This window comes from Phoxinus phoxinus, assembly GCF_949152265.1.
Source record: "Phoxinus phoxinus genome assembly, chromosome: 11".
Taxonomy (NCBI): Eukaryota; Metazoa; Chordata; class Actinopteri; order Cypriniformes; family Leuciscidae; genus Phoxinus; species Phoxinus phoxinus.
The window spans coordinates 18,235,088-18,250,585 of NC_136886.1; the positions used below are offsets into that span (position 1 = coordinate 18,235,088).

Here is a 15,498-nt window from a genome sequence, read left to right on the forward strand (position 1 = left end):
ATAATTTTTTTTTTTTTTTTTTTTATTTATTTAAAGATTTAATTAATTTCACAACACATCAAAAACTAACCAGTGGAGGGTGAAACCTAAATTACAGCCTAATTAACTATGTTTGTATGAATTTGTGGATTAATTGCCTTTTGATAAAGAAGACTGCACACGTGTGATGTACATAAAACAAAATGATGTATCTCATACTTTCTCTCATTAGAGAATTAGACGGTTATGTTAGTGTTCGTATAATAAGTTGAAAAAGTTGATATGTAGCTGCAAAGTTATAGTCAGTTGAATGTCTGTTGGTGGACCATCACAATAAAGAGTTAGCAGATATTAAGCAGACAGTCTACTCTATAATGTCATAGTATAGTTGCAAAGGTATAGTTATAATGACTAAAGGGGACTAGGCTATCGAAATAAAGTGTTACCAAAAGTTCTTATAAAAGTAAACAACATATAACATAACTCTAAGATGCACAAAACTTAACACCCCTGACCATGTAATGTGAAAGGGCAAATTATTGAATTATTAAAATTTTTTTAAGAATACAGTAAACTTTAAACAATACATTAATTGAGAAATTCCTCTAATAAATAATTTCACCAGTATTTAGTTCAATCTACATTATATTGGTTAATAAAAAAATAAAAAACTTTAAATATATGTTTTTATTTAAATATTTATTCAAATGCTTGATTACAAATAAATCACTAACTTGAAGTGCAACAAATAAAACAGAATTTTGTCTGTTCTGCTGTCATCACTAACTTGCAGTTAAACAAAGAAGCAACAAACAAAAGAAAGTAAAACAACGTATTAAAATAACGGAAAAGCTTTGAACATTCTTATGACTAAGTACATTTTAATGAAAAAGAAAAATGTAATAAAAGACAGATACGACCAAAAATAAAGCCTTACCTAACTGAATTGAATGTTTTTTTTTTTTTTTAAAGAATACATTTTACTTCTGTCTTTCATTGTGTAGAAATTAAAAGAAATGTAAAATGCCAAAAATGGATTAAACAACTTTCAGAAAATTATAAGCGCAGAGTACTGCATTGATTTCATGGAAACAGCATGGTGTGGTGGGGGTTTAAGAGCGGTCCAAATAGCTTCACACTTTTCATAGTTTCACACAGTAAATGCTCAAATATGTTCTGCTTTAAACAGAGACTGCTCATTCACCCCTCAAAGAAGCCACTTGAAAACAAAATCTATATTCATCAATGCTTGCGTCACTGGAAAGTCTGGAAATAGAGAAGCTGTTACAAACATCTCCTTTGTGTCTTTTGGTCAGTCTGTTTGAGACATACTGTCTCTCGTTGTTATCCTCAGTGCTTATACTGAGGCACAAAGGATGCCAAGCACTTGAATGATGCAATGAATGAGCCTGCAGTTCATAAAAGGCAAAATCCAACAAACTTGACAGATTCACTCAACTCTGTTCAACAATTTATATTACATATTGTCACAGAGTCAGTCACATGTCACAGCCCCAATCATCACTCAATCATCCGGACCCGCCCACTCGTTCACAATCACCAACCGCCCGTCTTCCGTTCTCCAGATCGCCTATTCACTCGTCACCTGCACAGAGAATCCACTTCAGTCATCGCCAGCTAAGTTACCATCATCATTACAAGTCACCATCCTCTCACCATCATCTGGTTCCCGTTGTTCCACCACCACTCTGCTTTTAATAAACACTGTGTGCACCTAAACTGGTCTGTATCCTAAGCTAAGACCTGTCTCCCATGGGCCGACCAGCGACATACAATGGTGAGGCGGAGGATTGCAGCGGGTTCCTTCTACAATGTTCACTATATTTTGAAATGCAATCACAGCTTTTCTCCACCAAACGGCCGTGTATCACCTTCATGATTTCCTTGCTATCTGGACGTGCACTCCATTGGGCCCAATCCAAACCAGCAGCCGGGTCATGACTTCATTGGCATCCTTCATCAGTCACTGCAAGGAAGTCTTCGGGCAAACCGCTTTGAGGTCATCACCTATCACCGAAACCTAGAGTATCTCCGAGAGGCCAAGCAGCTCAACTCCCGACTAGCCCGCTGGGCGCTATTCTTCAGATGGTTTGATTTTACCGTGACCAACCGACTTAGTTCCAAGAATTGCAAGGCGGATGCCTTGTCCCGTCTGTATAATCCTGAATCTGAATCCTGTCCTCCGGAACCAGTTCTCCCTCCAGCCATGGTAGTCAGTCCAATCCAGTTGTCCCTCGACGATCAGATCCTCCAAGCCACCCGCACCGAACCTGCTCCGCCGGGAGGTCCTGAGGGACGGTTGTATGTATGTACCATCCATCTGCCGTGTGTCCCTCATGGACTCAGCACACACCTCTCCTGTCTCTGGACACCCAGGCAGCCAGTGAACCCTCTCGCTCCTACAGGATCGCTACTGGTGGCCCAACATGGCCCAGGATATCTCCCGATACGTCAGAGGGAGTTCAGTCTGTGCCAACAGATGCCCAAGCCACCTCAGCTGACCCCTCTCGATGTGGAGGAGCAGCGGCTCTACTCTGAGCTCCTCCCGAGTGATCTCTAAGGGATCGCCCAGCCACCCTGCGGAGAAAGCTCATTTCGGCCGCCTGTATCCGGGATCTTGTCCTTTCGGTCATGACCCAAAGCTCATGACCATAGGTGAGAGTAGGAACGTAGATTGACAGGTAAATCGAGAGCTTCGCCTTGCGGCTCAGCTCTTTCTTCACCACGACAGACCGGTACATCGACCGCATTACTGCGGAAGCTGCACCGATCCGTCTGTCAATCTCCCGTTCCATCCTTCCCTCACTCGTGAACAAGACCCCAAGATACTTGAACTCCTCCACTTGAGGCAGGAACTCCCCACCAACCTGAAGTTTTTCCGACTGAGGACCATGGCCTCGGATTTGGAGGTGCTGATTCTCATCCCAGCCGCTTCACACTCGGCTGCAAACCGTCCCAGTGCATGTTAAAGATCCTGGTCTGATGGGGCCAACACGACAACATCATCTGCAAAGAGCAGAGACGAAATCGTGTTGTTCCCAAACCAGACACCCTCCGGCCCCTGGCTGCGCCTAGAAATTATGTCCATAAAAATTATGAACAGAACCGGCGACAAAGGGCAGCCCTGCCAGAGTCCAACATGTCGGAGCACTTTCCAGCACCCCTCCCAGAGACTCCAAGAAGGCCGGGTACTCTGCACTGCCGTTTGGCCCGTAGGCACACACGACAGTGAGAGACCTATCCCCAACCCGTAGGCGCAGGGAAACGACCCTCTCGTTCACCGGGGTAAACTCCAACACATGGCGGCTGAGTTGGGGGGCTATGAGCAAACCCACACCAGCCCGCCGCCTCTCACCATGGGCAACTCCAGAGTGGTGAAGAGTCCATCCTCTCTCAAGGAGTGTGGTTCCAGAGCCTAAGCCAATGCGTAGAGGTGATTCCAACTATCTCTAGTTGGAACCTCTCAACCTCACACACAATCTCAGGCTCCTTCCCCACCAGCGAGGTGACGTTCCACGTCCCTAGAGCTAGTTTCCGTGTCAAGGGATCGGGTTGTCGAGGCCCCCGCCTTCGACTGCCGCCCGATCCTCTAAGCACCGGCCCCTTACGGCCCCTCCTGCAGGTGGTGAGCCCACGGGAAGGCGGCCCCACGTCGCTCCTTCGGGCTGAGCCCGGCCGGACCCCGTGGGGGGAGGCCCGACCACCAGGCGCTCGCATACGAGCCCCAACCCCGGGCCTGGCTCCAGGGTGGGGCCCCGGCTGCGCCATACCGGGCGACGTCACGGTCCTTGCTTTAATTTTCTTCATAAAGGGTTTTTTGAACTACTCTTAGTCTGACCCGTCGCCTAGGACCTGTTTGCCTTGGGAGACCCTACCAATTTGCATATTTAAACATTAAATTACAGAAAGTTGCATGGTGATATCTGCTAGTTAAAAATATTACCCTATTCAACTGTAGTGTCTCGCCTGACCGAGCACTGTGTGCACCTAAACCTGTCTCCTCCTGTGTTTGTGACACATATACGTTTCTATTCAGCAGTGGATCTTTTTTTCTTTCTTTCTAAAACACATCACAATATGGCCATGAATGTGCAGCAAGCTAAGCTATAATAATTGCTCCAATGCATCATATACTGCAGTCTGATTGTGAGGAAACATTTGGCTTTATATATTTCTATGACCACAGGAAGATGAGAGTCATACATAGGCCTACATGATGATACAGTGCGGTGCCTGCTGTGTGACAAACGGTAAGAGGATTTAAGAAGCCAAATCTACAGTAGATGATTTGACCGGTGGCAATTTCATGCGCAGCATACATGCCTCTACAGGTTTTGCCGTGTTGACAACACCTGGTAAAGCAGAGACTAAAAACAGTTATTCTTATATACATCTACACAATTCCCATGGTGGACACTGCAATTACATTCAGAAATATGAGTCAGATCAGATGCTTAAAATACTTGGAGAGGTCTCCAGAATCGGCCTTCTCATATGCAGTTTTATCATCACAGTTTCAGTTGGTTATGTTTCTGGTTTATTTAGCCGGTGCATATTGCGTTCTTCATATTTCCTACTAAAGTTTTTTTATTTTTTTATTCTCTCTCAAAATGTGAGTGAAATAGAACCGTAAACCCAAAACCCCAGAACCTGGGTAAAAAAATAAGCCAATAAAACAGTCTGAACCCAGCATTTTAGAGCGTATGCATGTTTGTAGAGTAGGCATGTAGGCCTATGTTTTTATTTATATTGATTTTACAATTCATTATTATTATTCATAATTAATATTATTCATTATTATGTCCTAAGTCCATATGCAAAAAAGTAATACTGTTGCGTTTAGGCTACGTTTGCCTCATAACATGACAGAGATTAGACTCGAGGTCCAGAAATGGATTCTTATTAATAATCATAAGCCAAGTGAGTCCCAGCGATCGTTTCTGTCAATCTCCAACTCGATAGATGGCGCTATAAGCGTCATCTCGTTCCACTCGCCTCACTTCAGTCCGCGGAGGAATAAAATCCCTGTGTTGACTGACGCAGGAGACTGAGAGCAGAGCAGTGGACGATAAGAGCTGCGATGATGTGCAACAACTAAGACCGAGAGTCAAGAGTCCAGGGTTTTATCAGAATACCACTTTCCGATAACAGATGAGCGTCTGAAATGCCATTGTTTGCACTGATGTATTCGGTTTCCACATTAATAACTTTACTGTGTTCCCTGCGCATAATCGAGATCATCTGTCCGGAGTCGATATTACTGCTCCAGTAACGGATTTATCCACGCTTCTCATTCAAATTTACGGCATGGCATGTAGATAATCATCCGATACTTAGATGGGGCTCCTGAGGATCATCATGCCACCCAAGTTCCAGCTGCTGGCTGTTATGGCGTTTGGAGTGGCGATGCTTTTTATTGAGAACCAGATTCAGAAGCTGGAAGAGTCTCGGTCAAAGCTGGGTAAGACTGCGGTTTTGTCTCAAACCTTGTGCTGCCTACCTAGCCACTAGCCAGTATGATAGGGACATGATATGCACGTTCGATTCTCTATTGGTATAGGCGCGCATGATGCCCAACAATGCGGTTCATGTAGGCAGCTCATTAGGGGTTCACATCCTTCTGCTGTTGTCTCCTTTACAACAAACACACCACTGCCTGAAAGACAACAGAGTTTGCATTGCATAGTTCACCCACAAATGAAAATTCTGTACCTCTCATCTTGTTCCCGACTTGTGATTTCTTATTTGTTTCTTCTGTGAAACACAAAAAAGGACATTTTGAAGAATGTCATTGCCGTGTAGTGTCAATGAATAATAGTAGCCTAAGTAAAGATGTGAAGCCTGAAAAGGATACAATATCACCAATGAAGTAGCTCAGACTTTTTTTTTGTGCAATTCTTCATGTCTTTTGAAGCTGTATGATAGATTTGTGTAAGGGACAGACTGATATTTTGTTTAGTATCTTTACCTCCAGTGTGCAACAGTTCCCACTTTTTCAGAATTTTTGATTCTGGAAGTAGTGAAAAAAGAAAAGAAAAGAAATTCGAGTCATAAGGATTCATAAGAGTCATAAGCCATGACCGAAATCAACCAGCTACGAGGTGAATCACAATATTATAAACTTTAATTTGAAGAAATACAAAATTGGACAAAAAAGACAGGTACAAGACTGTAATAAACTGCTTTATTGAGGGGAAATAACAACAATCCTATGAAGCTTGCGAACGATGGTGAAATAAAGATGGATTAATAAATTCCTGATTTAAAAATTGATTAGGTGCAGTACCTTCCAAATTTTTGAAAACTAGTTTTTTTTTATATTTTTTGAGTTTTTACTAGCCTACAGGAAAACAGTAATGTGAAATATTATAACAATTTAAAATAATTGTTTTCTAAATGTCATTTTATTCCAATTTTTTTACCAGCCATGAAACGGATTAATCCTTATTAAAGCAGATAGCAGCAGGGATATTAGGCTGTTTTCACTTTAAAGCTACACTGTGTAGGAATTACTCCCATCTAGTTGTGAAATCGTATATGACTACCAACTGAATATTAGCCTACTTTCTAGCCCCTCCCATTCCGAGGGCATTTTAACTCCTACGGTGGCCGTATTATTTCAAATCTGCCGGCAGTCGCGATTAATCTCCCCCTCACATTTGTCACGGTGCCACTGAGTGTAAAAACGCGAAAGGCGAAGCTTGAATTTCCAGGTATGTCCCTCTTTGGCTAATGTATTTTCAAGATGGAGGCGCAACATGACTTCCGCCATTCGAGCAGCTCACCCGTATGTATTATAAATGGCAGATTCTACGCTTACGAGAATACTTGATTAGTTGGTAGAAGTACTTATACATTAATGAGCACATGAGCTAAGAATCAACTTAAAAATATTAAACAGTGTAGCTTTAAGAGTTAAGGGATTGATTCAGTATAGTCTACTGTTACATATGCGTTTTATTTCTCAACTGTTTACCTTCAGTTAAGACATAATTGACTGTTTATTGAGCCCTCAAAATTACCGCAAAGGAAATGAATTGACCGCGACAGCCCTAGCTGACACTTTAACAATTTATCCACGGATCCAATATACTGTTACTCAACATGCGGTTTCTCTCAACTATTTAATGTTCCAAAACTAACTGTGAATAGTCGCCAAGACATGCATTGACATAATTTTGTAATTTGACTGTTTAAGCGCAAGCCAATCACTTTGGTACTTACGACTCACAATACAACTTATATAGATCAGTGGTGCACTTGCTTTTTGTGTGTGCACGAAACCTGTGGGAATTACTAAAATTGCGCAATACAAGCACTATAACCGGAGAGAATGAGATGAGGCGGGTGTGTCACTTCATCGTCGGAGAGAAGAGTGCCAGAATGCGAAGCTGACGTTATTGCCTGTGTCCCGCTGGCAACAAAACAGAAAAAGACCAATTGGAAAGAAATCATCCAAATCTGGTCCGTGGCCGGTCGATTGGTACATCTCTAGTGAATGACATTTTAAATGTCGTTCTGTTCCTCACGTAATCCTTGTCATATGACTCCAGAAGGCTTGGAATAAAGAGCAGTAGGAGAGTCTTGTAGGCACCTTTTAAATTCTGACAGAATTTTTATTTTTGGGTAAACCATCCCTTTAAATAAACCATAGCAATATTATTTCACTGGCACATACACTATTAAATGTTACTATTAAAAAAAAAGTATTTTGTAGTAGGCCTACATTTCATCAAACTCTGAAGTCAACATGCTTTGCATCATGATCATGCATTCAGTTTCCTTAACCATATGCATTATGTTTGCAAACATGCAAAGCAAATGCATCTTTGGTTGTCACCTGGGATGTCTGACTGTTAGAAATCATGCTTTGATAGCCTAAATATTTATAGTAGTGCATTATGTGTTGATAATACCTCGATTTCTTGAATAGAATACATTGTTTTTGTCTGAACATTTTAATATCCAGAGCTTTCTGTTTGTATCTTAAATGGTGTGGTGATAATAATGCATCTGTGAGCAACATACCCACTGCTGATGTTCCTATTAAAGGCATGAAGCTGGCGTGTTTAATCACACACATCCTCCAGTGACCCATGACAAAGCAGCACAGGTGCATCCACACATTAGTGCAGCAGAACTGCTGAAATGAGTCCATTTATTTGGTCTGGCACTGAAAAGATTGCTTGAGAATGGGTAGAAGTCTAGTTATAGGTCTGTGGAAAAAGAAAATCTTGAACATTTACTAGTGGAAAACTTAATTTGGACTCCGAAGTGAGAAAAGCACCACATGGTTTGTTGAATGTTTTTCCAGAAATGGACATAGGATATTTACATTTATAGAAAAAAATTATGTTTGAGTTTTAAAAATGAACAGTATTAGTTACAATAAATAATCATAGCTACAAACATCTGTATGATAGCTTAAAAATATTATAAACAAATAGGCTAATTAGGCCTAATGGAATCTCATCTAAACAAATAGCATGACAGACAGAATATAATTTTTCTGAAGTGGGAAAAACCCCAATGTTGAATGTTTTTCAAGAAGAGAGAAAAAAACAAAACAAAACATATATATATATATATATATATATATATATATATATATATACATATATATATATATATATATATATATATATATATATATATATATATATGTATATATGTGTGTGAATTTATTTAAAATATAAAAAATCTAAATACAAGTAAAATATTTTTATAAATAATCCTAGAGGTCTGCGAACATACATGCTTGCTTTTATTATGGAATAATCGCATAATTTGCTCGTAAAATACATAAGGTACAAATACATAGGCCTAATGGAATCCAAACAAAGCAAATAGCATGACAGGCATCATTTACATATAGTGACACATTTAAAATAAATGAATAATCATGCCACTCCATTACCAGTGCAAATGATGCTGTCATATTTAGCATTGAGCCCAGTTTCTGCATTATGGATGAGGAAATATTAATCATAAGTCCATGAAGTGGAGAGTTAATTAAATTGAAAGCAATGCTGCCGTTCTAACCCTGTGATGGACGTTTGTTGAGGCTTAGGATGCCAGGACTGACAGAGGAGTGAAATCTGATTTGCCCTGTGCAGGCTTTGAATTTATAGACTCTGCACTATGCTTATTAGGTTGTCTCACATGACATGGTTCATTAGAAGATGGAAAACCCTTAGCTTTGCCTCCCACTCCACTAAGTTACAAGCATCACTGTCAAGCTATAAATCTGGTGTTCAGCCACTGCCAACAGGTCTATTATTGGGGTTTTTCTTACGCCATAGATTATACAACATCAGTTTGTTCTCATTCCACAACCAGCTGTGCAGCTCACAAAGAGAAATAAGCAGAAGCCTGTGTGCAGTGTGACAGGAATAGCTCCGCTTTAAAAAGCCCACGTTGCACGTCGTAAAATTCTCCTAATGTTGTACTATAGGCAAAGAGATGAAAGCGCCGAAAGACTGAATTTCTGAAATCCATTTGATGCCAATGATATGCAGCATAATCTCTCGGATATGCTGTGCAAATAGTTCACCGGATTGTTAGAGATGCATTTGGAGGCATGAAATGGCAGACGTGTTGTATTTATGCATTAAAGACAGTAAAGATATTTATAAATGTGGTTCTTTTAAACTTTCTGTAGAAAATGTATCACTGTTTCCATAAAAATATTAAGCAGCACAAATGTTTTTAACATTGATAATAACAGATGTTTCTTAAAGTAATTTTGAAGTCCGTTATTATGATTCTTTTTGCATCTATGTTTTGTGGTGCACTGCAGAATTTGCTCACTTGACCTTTTAAGAATACTTTCTTTCATTCCTTTTAACCACTTTAACTATACAGTCGTACTGCTAACTGAAAGTCCTTTTCACTTATCGCACAACAAGCATTTTATCATCTATTTGAAAGGTCTCTTTCTGCAGTGAAGGTAGTTAACTGTTAACAGACATACAGGCAAGATTGGATGTCCTTGTTAACAGGTGATTCATTCCCATGTCAGCCACTGAAATCTCTCAGGACTAGGGGACAAACTTGCTGTCCATGTGCCCAGGGGTGAGTGGCTGATAGCAGAGATCTCTAAATTGGAGACCTTTCTTTGATGACTTTTAAATGGAGTGATTTATTCTGTTTGTCATCAAGGCAGCACCTCTCAGCTGTTTTACTAGAATTCATCTCATGTTCTGAGAATTGAATGTGGGCCCTGTGTTGTCTGGCTAGATGCAAAACAGGTCTGATCTGATGACCGTGCAGTATATATAGGCCTATATATATTTTTTTTTTTGTCTGGTTTGCTTTTCTGTTGTGTACAGACTATTGCGGGCAAAACAATGCATCTTGTACTTCAAGACAAGAGGTTTGATTCATTGTGATTTTATGGGAAATGGTGCAATTGTTGATTTGACTTCCTACTTAAAAGCTAATTTATGCAGACTGCTATGATGCTAATATCTTTAAAATATTAAAATGAGAAATTGTATATTTACGTCTTATTCTCTTTGCAAAAAAGATGTTGATTAAGCACAATTAAAGTTATTTTTCAGTTCAGTTGTTTTAAAGGGATAGTTGACCCAAAAATAAAAATTCTGTCATATATTTACTCATCCTCATGTTGTTCTAAAAGCCGTAAGACTTTTGTTCATCTTTGGAACACAAATAAAGATGTTTTGAATAAAGCCAGAGCCAGTTCTGTACTCCATTGATAGCTACTCAACTACCAATTTGATGCTTCAAAAAGTTCATATAGAGATTGTAAAACTAATCCATATGAAGTGAGTGGTTTAGTCAAAATTTTCTGAAGAGACACAATCGCTTATACAGTATGATGAACATATTAAATTAAGGTTTTTATTCACATTTAAACATTGATCAGCAAACATAAACAAAAGCTCAACGGAACCTGCTTGACGCGTGAGAACCAACCTCATTGGTTCTTGTGGAAGCTCAAACGTGCTGCGTAACATAATGAATCATTGGTTCTCACACGTCAAGCGAACATGCTTGAGCTTCCGTTAACCACAACTGATGTGCGAGTTGATGAATGTTTATATGTGAAATTCAATCTGTTCATCATAAAGCGATCATGTCTCTTCTGAAAATTTGGACTAAACCACTCAATTCACTTGGAATAGTTTTACAATCTCTTTATGAACTTTTTGAAGCGTCACAGTGGTAGCTGCGTAGTTGTCAATGGAGAGGACATTGTTTGTTTTGTTGATACTTTATTGATCCTTTGCAGGAAATAATATTGTCACGGCAGCTTTAACACTAAGAGAAAAAAGATAAAATAAAATAAAAATAAAAATAATACATGTATAGAATATTCAGTAACAGATGCATATTCAGTACAGGATATTCAATAACAAAAATTAATATAGAATATTCAGTAACAGATGCATATTCAGTACAGGATATTCAATAACAAAAATTAATATAGAATATTCAGTAACATGTGAATATTCATAACACATTAAACATTCTGATGGCCGCTGGTACAAAGGACTTCCTGGTACGTTCAGACTTGCACTTTGGTGCAATCAATCTTTGGCTGAGATTCACTAAAGATAAATCACTGAGATTTTATTAAAAATATCTTAATTTGTGTTCCGAAAATAGACAAAAATCTTACGGGTTTGGAACAGCACGAGGGTGAGAAATTAAAGATAGAATTTTCCTTTTTGGGTGAACTAACCCTTTAAATTTAGATAATAAATGTGCTTAAACCATTTTCTTATGCCAGGTTCAGACTAAAGTTATCAGCCAGATTTTGGCATGATCCATTTGACGATTTGTAAATGACACTGTCCGTCAGGACTTAAGTATTGATCATTTTATCTCATATAGTGTGTCATAGTGGACGACAATCAACGTCTGTGATGCTTCACGTCCTGACAGAAAGAATAGCATGTTTACATTTTTTACACAGCTTACGTACTTTGCAACATGGCAAATGAAAGAGACAATGGTATTGGCGCTGCTAGGTGGAATTATGCAATGGAGGAAAGGTTTGTGGAGCTCTGGCAACTATTCTCCTGCCTTTATGATGTTACCTCGAGGGACTACAACAGAGTGAAAAAAAGATATAGGCTGGTGAATGATAGTGGAGGCACTTCAGCAACCGAAGAAGCAACCGAGTGCCGCTTTGGTAGCCAATGTTTGTTTGTGCTCTTGCTTCTCCGCCTTCTCACACGTTGTTTAAGATGGCAATCTATGATTGGTCAGGAATCAACGTGTAGTTCTGACTTGTTTCTACAACACCACAATAATTTAGGAATCAAAATCGCATATGACACAGTGACTATCGTAACGGACAAAAATATTGTGTAGTCTGAACCCGCCATTACTCATCTCTATTGCACAAAAACAATATTCCAAACTTCAATATCAATTAAATTCACTTTTTTTTCCAAATTAATTTAATTGCACAGGAAAACACTGCACTTTTTGCAGACTGCAATATTCCCTGATAGCACAAAAAAATCTCGGAAATGTCTATTTGATGTCTGCATTTACATCTGCAAGATGTATTTTTTTAGAGTGTTTGCTCATTTGCAATCCATCTCTAGGATGTTTCGTGTTAGATGTCATATAGCCTAGACATTTAGAAGATGTCAGAGACTGTTGCTTTCAGTCGAAGTTTAAAATCTGCTCCAGTCATTGGAAACACACCAGATGCTTTCCAGATTAACAGATCTTTAGCAGACATCTTACAGACGTACTTGTCCTATCTGGGTTTAAATGTTAAATTGCACTTGGATTTAATCTCTTTTTATCCTTGTTACATTGTTACAACAGCTTTTATAATTGTTGAAATTCTCCTGCATTCTGCTTTACTGATATCTGTAATGGCAGAGCTGATGAAAGGTGCATTGCATGGTGTGCCCTCTATTTAACTCTTTCCCCGCCACGGAAATTTCCGTAATTTGTAAAAAAAAACACATCCCCCCCTGCCATTGACAGAATTTTCATATCATATGTAATCATATACATATGTAAAACAACGTGATCACTACGTTTATTTATTTATCATTACTTGAATGAAATGCCGACCGAGATATAGGACAGTGCTAGTTCTTTTTTTTGTAGTAAAAATTATCAAAAATGCTGGCGCTGGCTGGCAACTTTATTTTTAAAATGCTGCTGGAAAAAGTTAATGGGCATGAAGAAGTTGCTTTTACCATTAGTCCATTGCATGTTGATTGTTCTCTTGGTGTGACGTGTGAGTAGACTATTTGTTGCCAGATCTTTTTTTTCCATGTTTTGTGTGAAAGGGCATTTAGGTACTTGAAAGTTCCCTTTCTCCTTTCATGATTTCCAATCACCCATGATGGCAGGATCACAACCATCTTAATGTTTTTGTTTGTGTATGTTCTAAAGCACAGGAAATCTGTTATATGGAGCTTTTCTCATATTGCTTACAGGCATCTCCCAGGAAATATAATACATACAGGGGTCAGCTCCATTTCCTAGAGATTATCTTGCAACCCGCTGGCACTCCATTGGGATGGGAACTGGTAAATTGGTTGGGAAGTTACCTGCACTTTGTTCACAAGCAATTATGTTTCTGTAAATGCCTACCTGAACCTGATATCACTTATAATGAAACTTAGATCCATCCAGTGAGAGTGTATCTGTTTGTCACATTAGTTTCTCAATATATTCCTCAGTAATGATACAGTTTGTCTTTACAGTCACTGTAATAAAAAGCATAGCGCTGCTTTAAAAAAGTAAAAAGTAAAAATATTTTTATGAAATCCTATTATAATTGTTTACTTCTCACAATTACATGGTATAAAGTCCACACCAACTAATAACTGATAAAAAAAAGTTGAGGGCCAATCAGAATCTCCCCAACTCTGAAGAGCTTGAGCATTTAAAGTACAGAAAACTACAGCAGTTACAGTGTAATAAACTGAATATTGGCTTCCACACCACTGGACAATAACATTCTAAGTTATAATTTTAGTCATCTTTATAGATGAGAAGCTTACGACTGCAATTTTGTCCTGTCTAACAAAGTCCAATCCATTATCAGAGGGTATTATGTAGAAACTGGACAGTAGCCTATGTGTGCTAATGTGACTGTATTGGGAAAATTGCAAGTATATAACAAAGTTTAATAATACATTTTATTTGTAAAAGCACTTTACATTTTTTTTTAAATAATACATTTTATTTGTAAAAGCACTTTACATTTTTTTTTTTTAATCTCAAAGTGCTACACGTCTGATCCTAAGAACAATATCTAGACATTTTTAAAATTCATAAGATCTGCTAAAAAGTTATGTCTTTAGTCCCTTTTTAAAAGTCTCAATGGTCTGTGGTGACCTTAGATGGTCCAGGAGGGCATTCCAAATCCGGGGAGAGGCAGAGCAAAAAGCACGATCGCCCATTGTGCAAAGTTTAGTTTTGGGTATTAAGAGGCGGTTTGAGTTTTGTGATCGGAGGGATCGTGCTGTAGAAACAGGGGTAAGTAGTTCTTTCAGGTAGGGGGGTGCGTTTCCATAGATGCATTGGTAAGTGAGAAGTGAAACCTTAGGCTTATATTCAATCCTAGCAGACACGGGAAGCCAGTGAAGTGTGTGGAGGATGGGAGTGATGTGTTCATACTTTCGCACTCTCATCAGGATCCTAGCAGCGCTGTTCTGGATGTACTGCAGCTTTTGCAGACTCTTGTTGGGGATCCCGATGAGAAGAGCGTTGCAGTAATCCAGTCTAGAGCAGACGAAGGCGTGGACCAGTTTCTCAGCATCAGCTAAGGTAAGTGTAGAACGGAGTTTTGCGATATTTCTGAGATGATGAAAGGAGATCTTACAGAGATTTTTTATATGGACTTCAAAGGTGAGTTGTGGATCAAATCTCACACCAAGATTGGTAACTGTTGTGGAAAGAGGGATGTCTTGGCCAGAAATGGTTATACCGAAAAGTGAGGATGACTGAATTTGGTGCGAGGTGCCAATGAGAATTGCTTCAGTTTTGGAACTGTTTAGTTGGAGAAAATTCTGTTTCATCCACACCTTTATCTCCTCGAGACAGGCAGTGAGTGTTGGAGACGGAGATGATGGTGGTGCTGCAGTTGGTTGTGGATCAGATTTCATGTACAGTTGTGTGTCGTCGGCGTAGCAGTGAAAAGACACTCCATGGCGGCTGATGACATGTCCGAGTGGCAGGATATAAGTGATAAAGAGAATGCGGCCAAGAACCGACCCCTGTGGTACTCCGCAGGTAAATGTGTGTTCCCGGGACCTTGATTTTCCAAGTGAAATGTACTCTTTTCTGTCCGTCAGATATAAATTGAACCAGTCCAGGGCAATTTCAGTAAGTCCAGTGGTTTGATGCAGCCGGTCTAGTAGAATGCCATGGTCCACAGTATCGAAAGCAGAGGACAGGTCGAGCAGTATGAGAAGGGAAGGTGAGCCAGCATCAGCTGCCATTCGTAGGTAATTTGTGACTCTGACGAGCGCTGTTTCTGTACTATGA

The 15,498-nt window shown here is 39.4% G+C and overlaps 1 protein-coding gene across 3 annotated transcripts in view; it reads left to right on the plus strand.

The window, feature by feature from the left end:
* Window positions 1-4,859: 4,859 nt before the first annotated feature.
* Window positions 4,860-15,498, plus strand: part of hs2st1b (heparan sulfate 2-O-sulfotransferase 1b) — an 86,466-nt gene continuing 75,827 nt past the window's right edge. Inside the window, exons 1-2 of one of the 3 annotated variants that reach the window (XM_079627914.1) lie at window positions 4,862-5,461; window positions 14,646-14,778. Coding sequence is in view for 2 of the 3 variants with exons in the window: in XM_079627912.1 (XP_079484038.1) it covers window positions 5,338-5,461 (124 nt within the window). In the remaining variant the exon portion in view is untranslated. Of the gene's footprint in view, window positions 5,462-14,645; window positions 14,779-15,498 lie in introns of all 3 variants that reach the window. The other 2 variants (XM_079627912.1, XM_079627913.1) reach the window with 2 other exon arrangements.